Source organism: Trichosurus vulpecula, chromosome 5 (assembly GCF_011100635.1).
Source record: "Trichosurus vulpecula isolate mTriVul1 chromosome 5, mTriVul1.pri, whole genome shotgun sequence".
NCBI classification, from domain to species: domain Eukaryota; kingdom Metazoa; phylum Chordata; class Mammalia; order Diprotodontia; family Phalangeridae; genus Trichosurus; species Trichosurus vulpecula.
Window position 1 is genome coordinate 177985319 of NC_050577.1, and position 16165 is coordinate 178001483.

General features: G+C 39.8%; 1 protein-coding gene across 1 annotated transcript in view; it reads right to left on the reverse strand.

Annotated features, from left to right (window-relative positions):
* The window catches only part of SSPN (sarcospan), a 58672-nt gene extending 45119 nt beyond the window's left edge, over nucleotides 1-13553 (reverse strand). The window contains exons 1-2 of the mRNA XM_036760658.1: nucleotides 13521-13553; nucleotides 6931-7545 (exon numbers count right to left, since the gene is read on the reverse strand). Coding sequence (XP_036616553.1) covers nucleotides 6931-7545; nucleotides 13521-13553 — 648 coding nt within the window. The remainder of the gene's footprint in view (nucleotides 1-6930; nucleotides 7546-13520) is intronic.
* Between the last annotated feature and the right edge of the window lie 2612 nt (nucleotides 13554-16165).

Genomic DNA, 16165 nt, shown 5'->3' on the forward strand with positions numbered 1-16165 from the left:
ACAGTGTCCCTTCCAAGTTGCTGGCTTCCTAATTTAACAATCTCTTCAACTCCTGTGACCTACAGCAGCCATTAGGCATAGCCATATGTTATATCTCACCATCACCCATAACTATGCCACCTTTATGATTCTGAAATCAGAAATTCTGTTCTGACCATGATAATCTCCCTGCTCTTCCACTTCTCCCTCTTTCCGTCTTCCCTCCCTCACTCTTTCAAAACCTATTCATTTCTCTTACTACAATTTTCAGCCTCTCCATTCCTCTCTGTTCTTATCAATCTAGCACTCCCATTCTTGTATCACTTTCTTCTCTTCCCAATCTTGACCCTAGAGGTCACCATTTCAACTATACACTTTCCTCAATGCCTTATTTCCTTACCTGTTTCTCCCATCACCATTCATGTGTACCCAGGCCTGAACTCTGGATCAACCTCTCCCCTACACTATCCTGAAAGCTCCCCAAGAGCATGAACATTTCATTTTTGTCCTTGCATCCCTAGCGCTTAACCCTTAGTAGGCACTTAATAAATCTTTATTGATTATATAAATGAGCAACTTGTTGATTGTCTGTTCCCACTCAAATGCTTCTGAGTACTACTGCAGGAAGTTACAACATCATGTCTACTGGATCCACTAAAAATCAATGTTGTCCAATTTCAACTGGGCCCTTACCACTGCAGAGCAAAAATTGTATTCATCCTAGACTCTGTCACATTTTACAGAGCAATTGTTCCAAACCTTCTCTTCTCTTTTCAAGCCCCTGATGGCTACTCCATCTCAATTTCTCTCTTACTTCCTATTTTGTTGTTGTGTTTGTCCTTTGTTTTCGAAGAGGACCATGACATCAGGGAGATGATGACATGACTTGCAATTAACTAGGATTTGAGTGAAGGAGGGCTGTGCAAGGTCACCAGCCTCACTTTCTCCTCCAAAGCCATCTGGGTCCAGTGACCCGATGACTGGAGGATGGCCCCAGGATGCATTGGGAGACCCTGGCCCTTTTAGGCTAAGGTCTTTTCAGGCTCTCACTTTGAGTGAGGTAACACCCATTTAGTGAATAGGCCTCTTTAAGAAGTTAATCAAGGGATAAGTGGCACGGTGGACAGAGAGCACCAGCCCTGGAATCAGAAGAACCTGAGTTTGAATCCAGCCTCAGATACTTAGTAGCAGTGTCACCCTGGACAAGTCACTTAACCGTGATTGCCTCCAACAAAACAAATACATGGAATATTGAAAATTAACTGGGTTTTTCCTTGGGAAAAAACCCAACTACTCAATTCTAATTGAAATGGTCCTACTTTACTGATAATACGGAGGTTCTCTGCCTCAAATTCTCTCTCTCCTCAATACCTTCATTCAAAAAAATATTTCTATCTTCATCTACCCATTACTTCACTGCTCCTGTCACCGAGAAAGGGAAGCTTTTCTTTCCAAGATCAATCTTTTTTCTGGTGTCCTCAATCCTATCCCCTCCCACTTCCTTCAAGATATCCCTTCTCTCTCATCTTTACATTTCTCCACGAGTTCAGGTTTTCCCCTTTTGCCTTTCTTACCATATCATTAAAAACAACAACAACAAACCCTGCTACCTCCTCAAGCTATCAAGTTATTAGTTTCCTCTCTATCACTGCCAAACTTGAAAAAAAAAAAAAGAATCTTCCTTTGCTGCCTTAATTTCCTTACTACTCACTCACTTCTCATTCTTTTGCAATCTGGCTGCTGTTTCAGCCTCTCTATTGAAACAGCTTTTTCAGAGGTTACCAACAATTTAACTGGTCAATATGATGGTCTTTTTTAAAAAAAAAAAGTTGTCAGCTTCTATAACCTTGTTTAACATTATTGTGCACACTTTCCTCCTGGACCCACTTGGCTTCCATGATCCTACACTCTCCTAGTTCTCCTAACTGTATAACTATTCCTCTCTATCCTTTGTTCATTGTTCATCTCCTACCTCTTATGTGTGAGTGTTCTCTAGACCTTTGTCTTGGGCCCTATTCCTTTTTTTATATTCTTTCTCTTGGGAAGATACCAAAGAAAGAGCTCTTGGGGAGCTCTCATCAACTGATATGGATTCACATATGATCCCTATTTGGGTGATTCCTAAATCCAACCCTAATCTCTATCCCGAACTTCAGAGTCACATTGTCAACTGTTTGCTGCTTATCTCTTCCTAGATGTCCAACAGATGTCTTAAATTCAGCATGTCCAAAACAGTATTCATTATCTTCCCTCAAAATCTGTCTTTCCTTGAAACTTCCCTAATTCTGAGCAGGGCACCACGATTCTCCCAGTCATGCATGTGTACAACCTAGGGGCCATCCTTGACTCTTTGGAATAGGTTATTGACTTGCCAAAGGACCAACCTTCAACTTACATGCAATCCTTCCCTGTTTCTCTCACTCTCAATGACACTAGCCAAGTCACTCAGCCAAAAAATATAATTTATGCGACCCATCCTTAGCCAGATCGTGTGGACTGCATAGATACTTGTTTTATGAATAAAAAGTACACCTGAAAAGTTTTATACATATTTAATTTTTAAATAATTTCAAATGAATTATGGCTGGTTGCTACTTAAAGTTATCTGTGGTGATTCTTTTTATAAGGAGGTTAGTGATTCCTTAGGTTCAGATTTCACATATTTGGCTTTCCTTAAAGAAGGCTCTATCTGCCTCTGGAAATATAAAATGTTGCTATATGAAAAAATTTATAACTCTCAACTAGACTTCTAAATTTTATAGACTTAGATAATAAGCTGAAGGAATGGCATAAAGAAGAAATAACATTGTTATTGTATGGTGTGGTTTTGGGAGGATGAAAAACACCTAAGGTATTTAACCTTAGGCCTAAGGAATTTCTTTTTTTCTCATGGAAGTTCACCATTCGGTGCAAAAGAGTGACATGCACTAAAAATCCACCACCATTCTTAGCCTGGGGCTAAGAAATATGAGTGTGCTCTGAAAGTGATTTAATGTGGAGATACCAAAGAAAATACATCACTTTAAGTGATTATGAAAGGTAAATGGGCTTTTAAAATATTTGTATGGGTGAAAATGTCTAATTAGAAGTATTCACTCCTGACAGATGTGATCAGGACATATAACTAAAGAAGACTGATGATCTCTTCGGGATTTTTTTTGCAGTTCTGTGATTCTATTTTAGAACACTAATAGGTTATTCTAGAAACCTTCTGAAGTACTAATGGCCCTATGCTAAATCTATCCTCAAACACTGAACTCTCGATTAGAATAAGAAGTGAACAGTTTCACAATTCTTGGAATTCCTACTTCTTTTGACTTTGGGTCACACTGTCAAAAAAGAGAGCACAATCCAGATGTGCTTTTCTCCAACAAACTTCTGAATGGTGAGTGAATTTCAATGTGTACTCTGTTAGACCCAACCACTTAATTTATTAATAGCATGAAATGCTGAGAAAAACTTGATTTTCTATGATTCTCTAATTGTACCAAGTTTAACTTCAAAAGGGCTTATCTCTTCTTTACATTGTCATCATAGTATGAATTGGAATCCACGTGAATGAGTTTATACCTATAAAACGGACAGTGAATAAAGATGATCGTACAAAAGCTTTTAAAAATATATTCTATCTCCTGTACAGCTGCTATTCTCTGGTGGTTTTTTTCTAGGTTCTGATCTCTCAAAGGCGTATTTTAGAAATTGTGAAGTCAAATGGTTTTTGCTATCTCTGTGATAATATCTTACAAATTAGGAGTGTGGAATAGTTGTATATATGGCTTCATCTAAAAATAGCCATTTACTATAACTGTTGGGGGAGCTTAATGATTATACATAATGCTCCTACATGCTACATTCTAATTTCACTTCACAGAGGTCTTATATAGTCAGATTAATGATTGCGTACTGAGTCCTCCAAAGACTGAAGTCAACCGAAGTGGAATATTTGAATGATACAAAGTTTGTGGAAGGCAGCGTGTCACAGTGAAGGGAAGGTTAGTGTTAGAGTCAGAATGACCTGGCTTCAAGTCCTGTTTCTGAAACATCCTGGCTATGTGAGCACAAGTGAGTCACTTCATATCTTAGACACTCACTGAGACTATAAGGTACAACTGAATTGCTCATTTAAGCCACTGGAGGCAGTTTACCACACATGGTTACAATCACACACCTGTATAGACATGGTCCATTGTAGAAATTCTATACAAGGATATCAATAAAGTTATGGTAACCTACTTGCAGCAAAAAAAAAAAAGGGGTACATGAAAGCCAGAAGGTAAGACATAAGAAATCATAAACTGGGGCTTAGAAGTGCCTCAAGCTGACAGGTCAAAAGCCTGAACTCTTGAGAATGATTTGGTTCTGTCTTATATCCTTGAGTTTAGCTAGCACTGGTCTGGTCTAGAGCTATATTCCCTAGAAATTTGGGCCAGCTCATTTTCCTAAGATGGTAGAGATGATTTGGATGGTTCTCTTCTAAATTCATTGTTGTACCATCTCAGGATAGTTTTAGGGAGTCCTATACATAACCTCCCCTCTCAGATCACTGCCTTGTTGTGGCAGAAGGGCTTGCATAGCTTAGAGGAACTATGAGCTACACTGTCCAGGGTTACCCAAGACAGACAAGTCACAGCAGAGTGTTCTGACCAAAGATGATCCACTGGAGAAGGAAATGGCAAACCTTTCCAGTATATTAGCCAAGAAAACGCCATGGACAGTGAAGGGCCTGGCATGCTATGGTATATGGGGTCACAAAGAATCAGATGTGACTGAACAACTGAAGACCAACAACAATACATAACCTGCTTGACATTCCCCCTCACATTTTAGCTAACAGTAAAATAAAGCCTGGCCTAAAAATACAGTAGGAGTAGTAGAGAGGACTAAACTAAAACATTTTTCTCTGATTCAGACTAATCTTAGGAATGGAGCAAGTCTAATGACTTCCATAGGACCAGCGATGAGGTGGTGCCACTTACAATTTATTTAGTAATAACTCACTCTCAGAGCTCTACTCCCAGGAAATGTATACTAATAACCTTCCATCCTTCTTCCTTCCTGGAAAGCCAGGAGTAGTGGCTGCATGGGTGTAAGGAAAAGTGAAGCCATGGTGGCAATGCTGCAAGGTCTGTTACAAGCATATTTGGGCTGAGGTAGCTATCAACATTACATCCCAGGCTTATGCTATATTTGTTGCCAAAATGCCTTCAAAGCAATCTTCTTCACCAGTTTCTGAGTATAACCAGTATAATATTCTGCTCAAAATACATTCTTTTGAAAGGATGCCATTTTAATCTAAAAGAATATCACTAGAGATGCACATTTTGAAAGAACCAAAGTTAAAAAATTATTTTACCACATCTATTATAACTCCATGCAATTAATAGCTAAATAGGTGCTTTTGAAAATTATGAAAATGTTGGTGAAGAAAACTGCCCAAATCCTAGAATGCTCTAATGGACATTTTAGAGAGTGTGACTTGATGTTAGATATCTCTTCTAATTCTTTTTTCAGTTTTTGAGGACTGAGCTTTTTTAAGTAGTGCTGAAAAAAAAGAGGCTGGAAATTGTGCCCTCAGATATTCTTCATCCATAGAATCATAGGACTTGAGACCTGACAAAAACCTTAGAAATCATCTGATGCCATCTCCTCATTTTAAAATAAGGAAACTGAGGCTCATAGAGGACAGATGACCTGCCAAAGGTTACAAATTTAGGGACAGAACCAAGAGTAGAATTCACGCCTCTATTTTCAGTCTCTTGTACATTATTTTTAAACGCTTCAAAAATCCAATAGCAAAGACATTTTTTCTTAGTATTTTGAATAAGTAATGAAGTTATTGGATCTACCATGCATGTTGGTACAAAGTCTAATTTTTAAAAGTCACTTTACTTTAAAAACTTATTTTTTTAGGAACTATTGGCACACAAGTTGAATATTTATCAGTGGTAGCTAATTTAATAAAGAAAACTAACAGTTCATAAGTTCGAATCATCTTCAAAACAGTAATGATTTTTGTCATCTGGATCTTTCATGATCTATACTTAATAGATCACTATTAGGTCTCTAAATGGGTCATACTTAACCGATTTGGCTTATTAAGACTTTTCAAATTTATTACATATAAAAATAAATTTATCCATTTAATATGAATTACTGGTAGATTGAAAAATGTGATTAGAAAGGACTACAAAGTTAGAAATGAAGACACAATTTAGTCATGTCAGGCATGTGCATTTAAGCAAGACAATATTCTAATAGTGGCTGTGTAGTATTTAGCTCAATACACATGCATAACATACATACAAAGTCCCAAATATACTTCTGTCAGTAATTCCACCCATGATTCATCCAAGAGGCTTTGGTCCCTCAATGAAATGTAGCTGTGTTCCTCTGAGCTACAGCATACTCTGGGTTGGACTGACAATATTTTAAACAAGCTAACTTGATGCAACTTCATCTCAGGCTTGGGGCTTTTTAAAAATTGGATTGTTACCCACTGTAGAAGATCAGAGTACAGTCCTTCTCTGGACCTGCCTCTACTAAATGTACTTATTAGAATTGTTTTCGCCTCTGTGATCTGACTCCTTCACCCATTAGGGAGGGGAGAAAGGAGAACAACAACGAAAAAAAACAACTTGCTGTAGCTGTTGAGAAGATTCAGTGTGATCAATCGATATGCCCCACTGGATGTCAGCTATAGGCACAGCTTCCCGACATTCTATTCTGGCATCTTGTTGACACCCAGGGAAACCAGCCAGAGAGTGGACCCCCGGCAGCTTCCCACGAAAAAGTCAATCATGTTCTAATCACAAGGCAGGATGCGAGTTAGAATAGCTCAGATCTGGAGCAGCGGCGGGCATGCAAGTTTGGGTTAGTTAGTCTGAAATGTACCATGCAGGTTTGCATTCATGTTGGGCAAACGCACTTAGGGAAAACAGACTTTATGCTTACAATGATCCCAGCCCAAAATGGAGTTTCTCTGACTAGCAAGGAAGAGCTGATGCCTGCCATAACAAAGCCCACAGTTGTCACAGCGATGCCTAAGGCCAGCTGCAACAGGGCGAGCAGCAGTGGGAAACGGCAGCCACAGCAAGTCCGGGCTTCCTCCTCCCGGCACGCTTTGGGGTCCCCTTTGCCTTTCTTCGGCCCCGGGTCGTTCTTGGCCCCTGAAGCGGTGCCCTGCTCCCCGGCGGGCGCCGTTGGCCCCTGACTCGGTTTGCCTTGGGGAGCGTTGGGGGCTGGTGGTTGCTCGTCCTGGCCCATGGCCGGTGGGTGGGTGGGCTGCGGGGCCCCCAGGAACTCACTGGGCTGGGCGCAGGCTGAGCCGCTCCCGGTATTTGAATCACGGAGGCTGAACAAATATGGAAAACATTTGGAGCCGACGGTGGGAGCCTCCAAATGCCACAGGGAGCCCGGAGGAGAGGGGGAATCGAGGGGGATAGCGAACTGCCAACGAGAGGGGACGCAGCGTCTGTGTGGGGCTGCTGGGGAACCCGAGCGGGCACACGCGCAGCAGCCAGCGTGGGGGTCCTGGGAGCCCCCGGGCAGGAACAGCGTGTGCTGCTTCTGACATGCAATAGGGGAGTGGGAGGGTGTGTGTGTGTGTGTGTGTGTGTGTGTGTGTGTGTGTGTGTGAGAGAGAGAGAGAGAGAGAGAGAGAGAGAGAGAGAGAGAGAGAGAGAGAGAGAGAGAGAGAGAGAAAGAGAGAATCTGCTGCAACTGGAGACTGAGAGGGGCTTCCTTGTGAAGAGATTTCGGGCATTTGGGGAAAAGGGACCAAGAAGAAGGAGGAGTGTTAAAATCATCGTAGATCTCAAGTCAAGTCTTTCTAACTTGTTTGCCTTTACAATGTTGTTATTATGTCTAAAGGGTTCTGCTTCTACTTACTTCACTTTTCATCAGTCAGTCTACGAGCATTTATTAAAGGCTCACCAAGTGCCAGGCATTGTGAAAAGCGTTGATGACACAAAGAAAGGCGCAAGTTAAAAACAACAACAAACAAACAGACAACAACAACAATAAAAAAAAACCCAACAAGGCCTCTGCCCTCAAAGTGCTCACGTAATGGGGCAGACCATACATATTTGGGGATCTAGGCATAATGGGGTTGGGGAAGGTGAGAGAGAAAATAAATGCTTAATTGTAAAAAAAATAAAAAAATTAAAATCATTGTAGGTCAGTTAATAGGTGGTTAATCCGAATCTGGATTTCTGGAAGTAGGGAGAGAGGGTCAAGCAGTTTCCAGGGCTTTTGTTTTGGTTTTTAAAATGAGACAACATCTGGTCCCTGGTATAGTGGAAAGAGCCCTTGCCCAAGAGGCAGACTTGAATTTTGGTCCCTGCCTTACCTCCAACTTGCTGGGTGACCTTGAGAAACCAATACTTTCCAATGGGCTTCAATTTCCTCATGTGTAAAAATGAGGGTTTGGACTAGATGGTCTTTAGGTTCCCTTTCAGCCCTGAAATAGAAAAATTAAAGGCATATGTTGATACTCTTCCATTGCATTTAATGACTAAGAATAGTTCTGAAAATTAGACAAAGCTGGCTATGTTGCAATGCTTCGGGAATATATTGAAATATTTATTAAGTTCATTTTTCCACTACTGAATGAAAGAATTCCCCATATATTCCCCCTTTAGAATATAAGCTCCCTCAGAATAAGGACAGTTTCACTCCTTGTCTTTGAATCCTTAGCTCCTGAGAGAGACCGTGGACTAGTAAAAAAATATGTGTGTGTGTGTGTGTGTGTGTGTGTGTGTGTGTGTGTGTGTGTGTGTGTGTATGTATAGCTGGCCTGGGAGTCAGGAAGAACTGGGTTCAAGTCCTGCTTCTGATATATACTGGTTATGTGACCTTAGCCTCTTAGTGGTTACTCTAAGACTGTAAGTTGTAGAGGAGATAGCAACCTTCATCGGTACAGTGGGTTTCCTCATTGATTCTCTACACCAATGAAATCATAAGTCCCACCCAAATGTGTGTGAGTATGTGTGTGTACACACACATATACATATGTGTCCCTGCTTAGCATAGTGGCAGACACATACTTAATAAATTCATGGTGAGTAGTTGATTGATGCGTATTAGATTTTAAACATCTGTAAAGCTAATATGCTAATCTTAATCTATTTCATATTTCTGGAGACTGGACAATATTTTTAAGCAGTTATAATACACTGTAATGACCTGATTATCTATATATCATTATCTAAACACTCTTTACAATATCTCTGTGAGGAATATTATCTCATTACAAAAGAAAAAACTTGGGTACAAAGTGGTTGCACAGTAAATCAGTGAAGAACTGAAAATGGAACCTGGGATTTGTATGCTGTGCCAAACACTAACTCATTATTCTTGTCATATAACCACTAGTCAAAAATTTAGTGCCAATGAAAACACAGACAACAGAGGCACGTGGAATTTCAGGACTGGAAGCATATGTTTTTGATGAGAATACTAAGAAATAGTCTCATCATGGTGTTTTCTACATTGCTGAGAGGTGGGAGGAAGACAATCCCTTCTCACAGACTGTATTTGGAGTCAGAAGACCTGAATTCAACCCTTGCTTATGACCCTTAGAACCAGTGGTGGGATTCAAATGAATTAACAACCCATTCTCCACGGAACCAAATGGAGGCACAGTCCCGCCCCCACCCCACCAACAACCCATTTTGCGAACTCAACCTAAAATCAGGTACCTGTTCTACCGCACCAGTGTGAACCAGCTGAATCCCACCACTGCTTACAGCCTTCAGTTTCCTCATTTGTAAAATGAGAGAGTTGAATTAGATAACGTCTGCTGCAAAAGTCTTTTGATTCTATGATCTTGGTCTAGCTTCTTCCAAATCCTTAACTAGCACAGAATGAATAGGACATTGTCCCAGGATGTCTTGATTTGGAGGAATGGCACTTCCTTCCCAGGGAGGCATGCTTCCTCTCCCTGTTCACTCCTCATTCCATTCCTTACCTCATAATCCTCCATTGGACTGCTGCATCCTTAGGGTCCTGAGACTCATATCATTGCAGTTTCCATCTCCAGGCTCCCGTTTCCAGAGATTTTGCATAGTACACTTGCTCTCCCTAGAATACCATTTCCAAGGTCACCTCTCCCGGTGTCTCCTTGGGGGAAGGGGGGGTAGGGGTAATGATGAGGTTAGACTCTTTTCCTTCCAGGTGCAGTAATAGCATCATTCTGTTGTGGGTTTGTTTTTGTTTTGGGTTTTTTTTGGCTCAGATTAAAGACATTCTAGTCACGACTTTGTCAGTCAACTCAAGAAAATATATACTACCAACAATCACCTTCTTTTATCATCATCATCACCACTCTCTTACATGTATATTATACATCCATTTTTAAAAAGTAGAAGCAAAACAGTATTACTTTTTGGTAAATCAAATAAAATTTTAAAGGCAGTATTCGTGACAAATAAAAAGTCCTAGGAATGCTCTAATTTTATATTTTGTACAAAGTAATTTATACCTTTCTCCTGAAGCACTTAGTCAGCCAACAAGCATTTATTAAGCATTTACTATGTTCTAGGCATTGTGTCAAGCTCCAAGGAAATGAGGAAATGCAAAAACATTGTCCTTGCCCTCAAAGAGTTTACATTCTAATGGTGGAGAGAACATGTAAATAGATGAGGGAGAGAAATATGGCCTCTGGATCACAGTCAGCCTTCCAGGCTCTCTGTTGAGATCAGTTATTACAATGTCTGTGTTTGAAATTTACCGTATATTGTAGGTGATGGTCAGATGAAACAAACTCAAATAAATACAAGATGGGGAATGAAAAGGACAAAAGAGAGCTCACACAAAGTGCTGTAGGAAAATTTGGGTCTTAGGAAAGAGTTCTAAAGAATGGGCAGAAGTGGGGGGTGGGATTGAAGAATACTTCACAGAGGACAGAGCGTCTCAGGAGAGCTTTGAAAGAAGATTCTCAAAAGAATCTTGCTGGGGAGGAAGGCATGGGGCCCAGCTTGTAAGAATTCAAAGATTCAGGAGAGGGAATGCTGACTTTGGGAAACAGCTGGTGGTCCAGTTTGGCTAGAATATAGTTTGTATTAATGGGAGCAATATAGACAAAGTCTGGAAACTTAGATTGGAAACAGATTGTGGAAAGGCTTAAACAATAGAATTGAAATGATATAATCGCTAAGCCTCTGACAGTGATGTTTAAAAGATCATGGAGGACAGGAGAGATACCATAGAAATACAGTTAACACAAGTTTTCAAAAGTGGAAGAAAAAAAATCATAAGTGAGCTTGATTTGAATTCCATGCAGATTTCTAGAAAGGATTATTAGGTAACCATCTAGAAAAACATCTAGAAAAAGAGGCAATGATCAAGAAGAACAGGCAATGACAGACTTCATTTCCTTTTTTTGGCAAGTATTCTTATTCATTATTTCAGATTAATCTGGCTTTGTCATTATTCTTTTTTTTAATTTTGGACTCAAACACCAAAACTCAAATACGCAATACAGAAAAGAAAAAGAAACATATCATAAACTTAAATATTGAAACATAAATTCAAAGTAAGAAAAAAAACATGTCATGTGCACAGCAGAAGAAAAGAGATAATTCAAAGTACATAGCAATAAATTTCCATTTCAAGAAAGCCTGTTCTACACCTTGTGTTGAGAGCTGTCCATCTTTTCTTTGCTTCCTTGTAAGTTTTTTTTTTTGTTCTCTGCTGTGCACTTTTCACTTTGTTTTTCCCCCCTTCCTCTCTCAACCCTCTTAAGGCTAAAATTAAGTTTGGATATATTTATATATAGATATATGCATGCAAATATACATATAAACACATACATACATGTATACATACACACATATATAGACATTTGCTTTCCCTAACAAATTCTACTCCTGATCTTTGTTTTTATGTTTGTGTGCATCTCTTATTTCCTATCCCTCCTGACCCATCTTCTCTACTTCTACCCATTACCTTGCCCTCCTGTTACTAAAATTACCCTGCCTCAAAGGACCCCTCCCCTATTCTCCCATGCCCACAAATCTAAACACCTTTCTATATCCCTCTTTGACCTATTCCCTCATCCTCCCCTCTAGAAATCCCTCCCTTCCTTTTTGAAAAGTTTTTTATGGGATTACTAGTCCACTAGGCCAAGGGAATATTAGCTTTAGATATAGTTTACATAGAAGTATTTGCCAAAGTCTCTGATGCTATTCTTATGGAAAAGACACATATGGGCTGGGTGATAACATGATTAGATAGATTCAGAGCTAGTTGGATAAGCCAAACTCAGAGTGAAACTAGAGTGGTGGCAGTTTGAATGGAGAGGAAGAGTCAGGAATGAAAGATGATATAGAGGAAGAATCTGTAGAATTTAGGAACTGATCAGGTAAAGGGTGGCATGGGAGAAAGAGAAGAATCAAAGGCTATTCCCAGGTAATTAACCTTAGTGATTGGAGAGGTGGTGGTGCCCTCTTCAGAAGTAGAGAAATTTTAAGGAAGGGTGAGTTTACAAGTTGAGCTCTGTTTGAAACCTTTCATTAAAGTGCTGGCAGAAGATTCAGATAGAAATGTCTAGCAGATATTTGTTGATGTGGGATGGGAATTCAGTAGAAAAATTAGTAAGATAAAAGCTAAATATACAGATTCTAGAGTCATCTATGTAGAGATGATAATTGAAACCACAGAAGCAATTGAAATCACCAGAGGAAAGAGTATACAGAGAAGGGAATAGGGCCTTGGGTAACTCATGTTTAGAGCACAAGAGACAGATAATGATCCCGCAACATATATTGGAAAAAGAGTGACCAGTTGGGTAGGCTGAGAATCAGGAAAAAGCTGTATCATGAAAGCCATAGGAGAATGGTGTGATAGTGTCAAAAGGAGGTCAAAGTAGATTTAGACTGAGAAAGGGCCTTCATGTTTAACAGTAAATTAATAATTAATTAATTGCTTAATTAGTTTGATTAAAATAATAGAAAGTAATAAAATAATTTATATAATAAATAATTAAATAATAATTAATTAACAGTTAATAGTACCAGTGCCTAGAACAGTACCTTGTGCATAGTCAGTTACTAAATTGAAGTGAATCTTTGGCAATCTTTGAGAGAACAATTTCTGCAGAGTGGTGGGATCACAATCCAGATTTCACGAGGTTGTAAAGCAAGTGGTGAGTAAATAGAGACAGTGGATAGAAATGCTTATTAGCCATTTGATAATGAGAGGGAGGAGAGATATAGATTGTTACTTGAGGGTTTTATTTTTTTTAAGGATGAAGGTGATGTCTTCATGTTTGTAGGTAGTGGGGAAAGAGCCAATGGAGAATGAAAGATAGAAAATCAATGGGAAATGCTGGCAATGTTAAACATAGCAATAAATATTTATTTTTTAAAAAGAAAATAAATGAGAGAAGGAAGAAAGGACAAATTGGACAAACTCCCAGAGGACTGGCTGTTAATGAACTCACATAAGGCTTTTTACCAGTGTGCGTGTAGCAGAAGCTATCCTCCATGTGCATGGAGGTGGATCTCTGTTCTGGCCCCTCCTATTAGGACACATGCTCTTACCTTTTGCTTAAGGATGCGAGATGCCTCATTCATCCTTGTGATCAGAGGGCTCAGAGCTAAAGAACTTGTGCTTTGGGACTAATTCTGGTACTCTGACAACTTTCCCTAGGACTTCTGGTGTGTGGGAAGGAAGGATTTTCCTCCCTTTCCCAAGGGTAGCCATGGCAACTTCACACATAGAAGTGGGGACTTTTACTTGTATATGTCAACCTAAGACTATACTTCAGGTTCCTGGATGTTTTTGTTTGTTTTTGTTTTTTGCTTTGTTTTTCTCTCTGGAATCACTCTGGGCTTTGATAGGCCACCTTTGGCCTCATCTTGCTCTGTTCCAAGCCTCCATAGCACTTTCTGGACATCTGCATCCATGGCATCTCATGTGGACAACACTACCTCTTCCAATTGCCTTTTATGTATTGTCTTCCCCCATAAGAATGTAAACTCCCAAAGGGAAGGGACTATCTTGCTTGCTTTAATTTGTATCCCCAGGGCTTACCACCCCAACACAAATGACTAAATGCTAATATGGAGGAGATGTTTCTAGCCTTGATGAACTTGAGACTTCAAGAGTTCCCGAATCAAGAGTGGGGATTGCCATCCAGAGGTGATTCCAGCAACTGCAGTGTTTCCTCAGGGGAGAAGAGCACTCCTAGTCAATGGATTTTGCAAAGGAAAGACTAGAGCCCAAGTCCTGTCCTGGCATGCCAGTAGGTCTGGATGTGTGATTTGCACAGACAGTACAGATCAGCGGTGAAAGTGATATTTGTTCATCAGGCCCACAAAGCCTTTCATGTTTTACATATTTTTAATTTATGATTGAGTCATTTGTGGCATTTCTTTTGTGGCAGAGGAAATAAATAGCCTGGCATGGTAACACATGCCTGAAAATCTCTCCTAGTAGTAGAGGCGTCTGCTGGTGGATCACTGAAGTCTGAGAGTTCTGAGCCACTGAAAGGCTAACACCAATCAAGTGGCCATACTCTCTGGTAAAAACATGGTGAGCCTCTGGGAATGGAAGGCCAAGAGGCTGAGGGAACCCGTACTGGTTGGAAAATTGAAGTAGGTGAAACTTTCATGCTGATAAGTATTGGGATTGGGCCTGTGAATGGCTGTTTCATTTGCAGCCAGGGAAATGAGGAGGATTAGGAAGAAGAGGAAGAAGAGAAGGAAAAAACAGAAGAAAGGAAGGAAGGAAGGAAGGAAGGATGGAAGGGAAGGAGGGAGGAAAAGAGGGAGAAAGAGAAGGAAAGGAGGGAGGAAAGAAGGTAAAAAGGAAGGCAAGTAGGAAAGAAAGAAAAGAAAGTAAAAAAAGAAAGAAGGCAAATAGGAAAGAAAGAAGGAAGGAAAGAAGGTAAGAAGGAAGGAAAGAAAAAAGAAGCAAGGAAGAGAATAGCTATCTTATGCCTAATATCTAATTTGTACATTGAGTACCCTTTTCTAGAAATTAACTTGTTAAGGCCTTTTGGGGAGACCTTAGATATGAGCCATATTGAAGCTTTACTTAAGATATTTTTCCTGGAACTACAAGGGTCATAATGAACCAGGGACCATAAGGGGTGGGGGAGAAGGGATTTCTACTTTCTTGTAGAGGTCAGGCACCCCAGGGACGGAAACTGGGTCAACTTGCATCTTTGTTGGGCTGCCAGTAATATACTGGAAGTCGGTCTAGAATTTGAAGGATTGATTCCAATTCACCCCATGTGCTAAATTCTGTCTTTGAAGTCTACACATTTGTAGTTGAGTTGAATTTGATTTCTTTTTTACTTAGACTTCTGGTCTTACTGTCAGATGGGGTTGGATATCCATGTGGAATGCCTTATACTTTTGCAGGGTTATATTGTACAAAAAAGGGATGCCCTATATGTTGCAGACTCAGAGATTTTGTCTGGATTTCTGTCTAGATTGTCTCATGCACTGGAAAGGAGCTATTGATGAAAGGTATGAGTGTATCTATAAGTTAAACAGACCCATGGTAGAAACTTTCCCCAGCATAATTCAGTTTCTTATCAGAAGGATTGAAAATGTGACTTCTAGTCACCTCCCATCCCCTACCCCCCCCCCCAGTCTTTATTCCCTGTTGGAAGAGACCTGTATGTTCTGGGAGCTCAACTAGGACTAGTCTTTAATCTGAAAATAGAAAATTGATTTTATTTCCTTCCCTTTAATTTTTTGTAGTGTTGTTTGTTTTATTTTAATTCTAAATTTTGTTCTTTCCAAATTGTTTTGGGTTGAAGGGTTTGAGCAGACATTTCCAAGTATTAGGTAGATGGTAGCCTTTGACAGCCTTGTAAAATATTGTTTGCTTGTTGAATTCGTATAAACCTACATTTGGAGATAATTGTAATTTCCAAATCCACCAGTTAGGATAAGCCTGGAATCTGACAAAAGACTGTTAATTTGGGGATAGTCTAAGATCTGTGCTTAATGGACTGGGGATTCATTGCCTAGCAATCAGAAGATGATTAAAAGTAGTGCCATAGGGATGTTTCTGAGACTATTTAGCACAGTACACTGGGGGGAGATATTAAAAAAGACAATGCTTGAGCCTCTCCATGTCTACAGAGAATTATCCAGAAATGGGAATATGGAAAGATTTGTGAAAAGCACTCTAGTTAATTTGATCTGGCCTTTTCTGGTAGGTGATACAT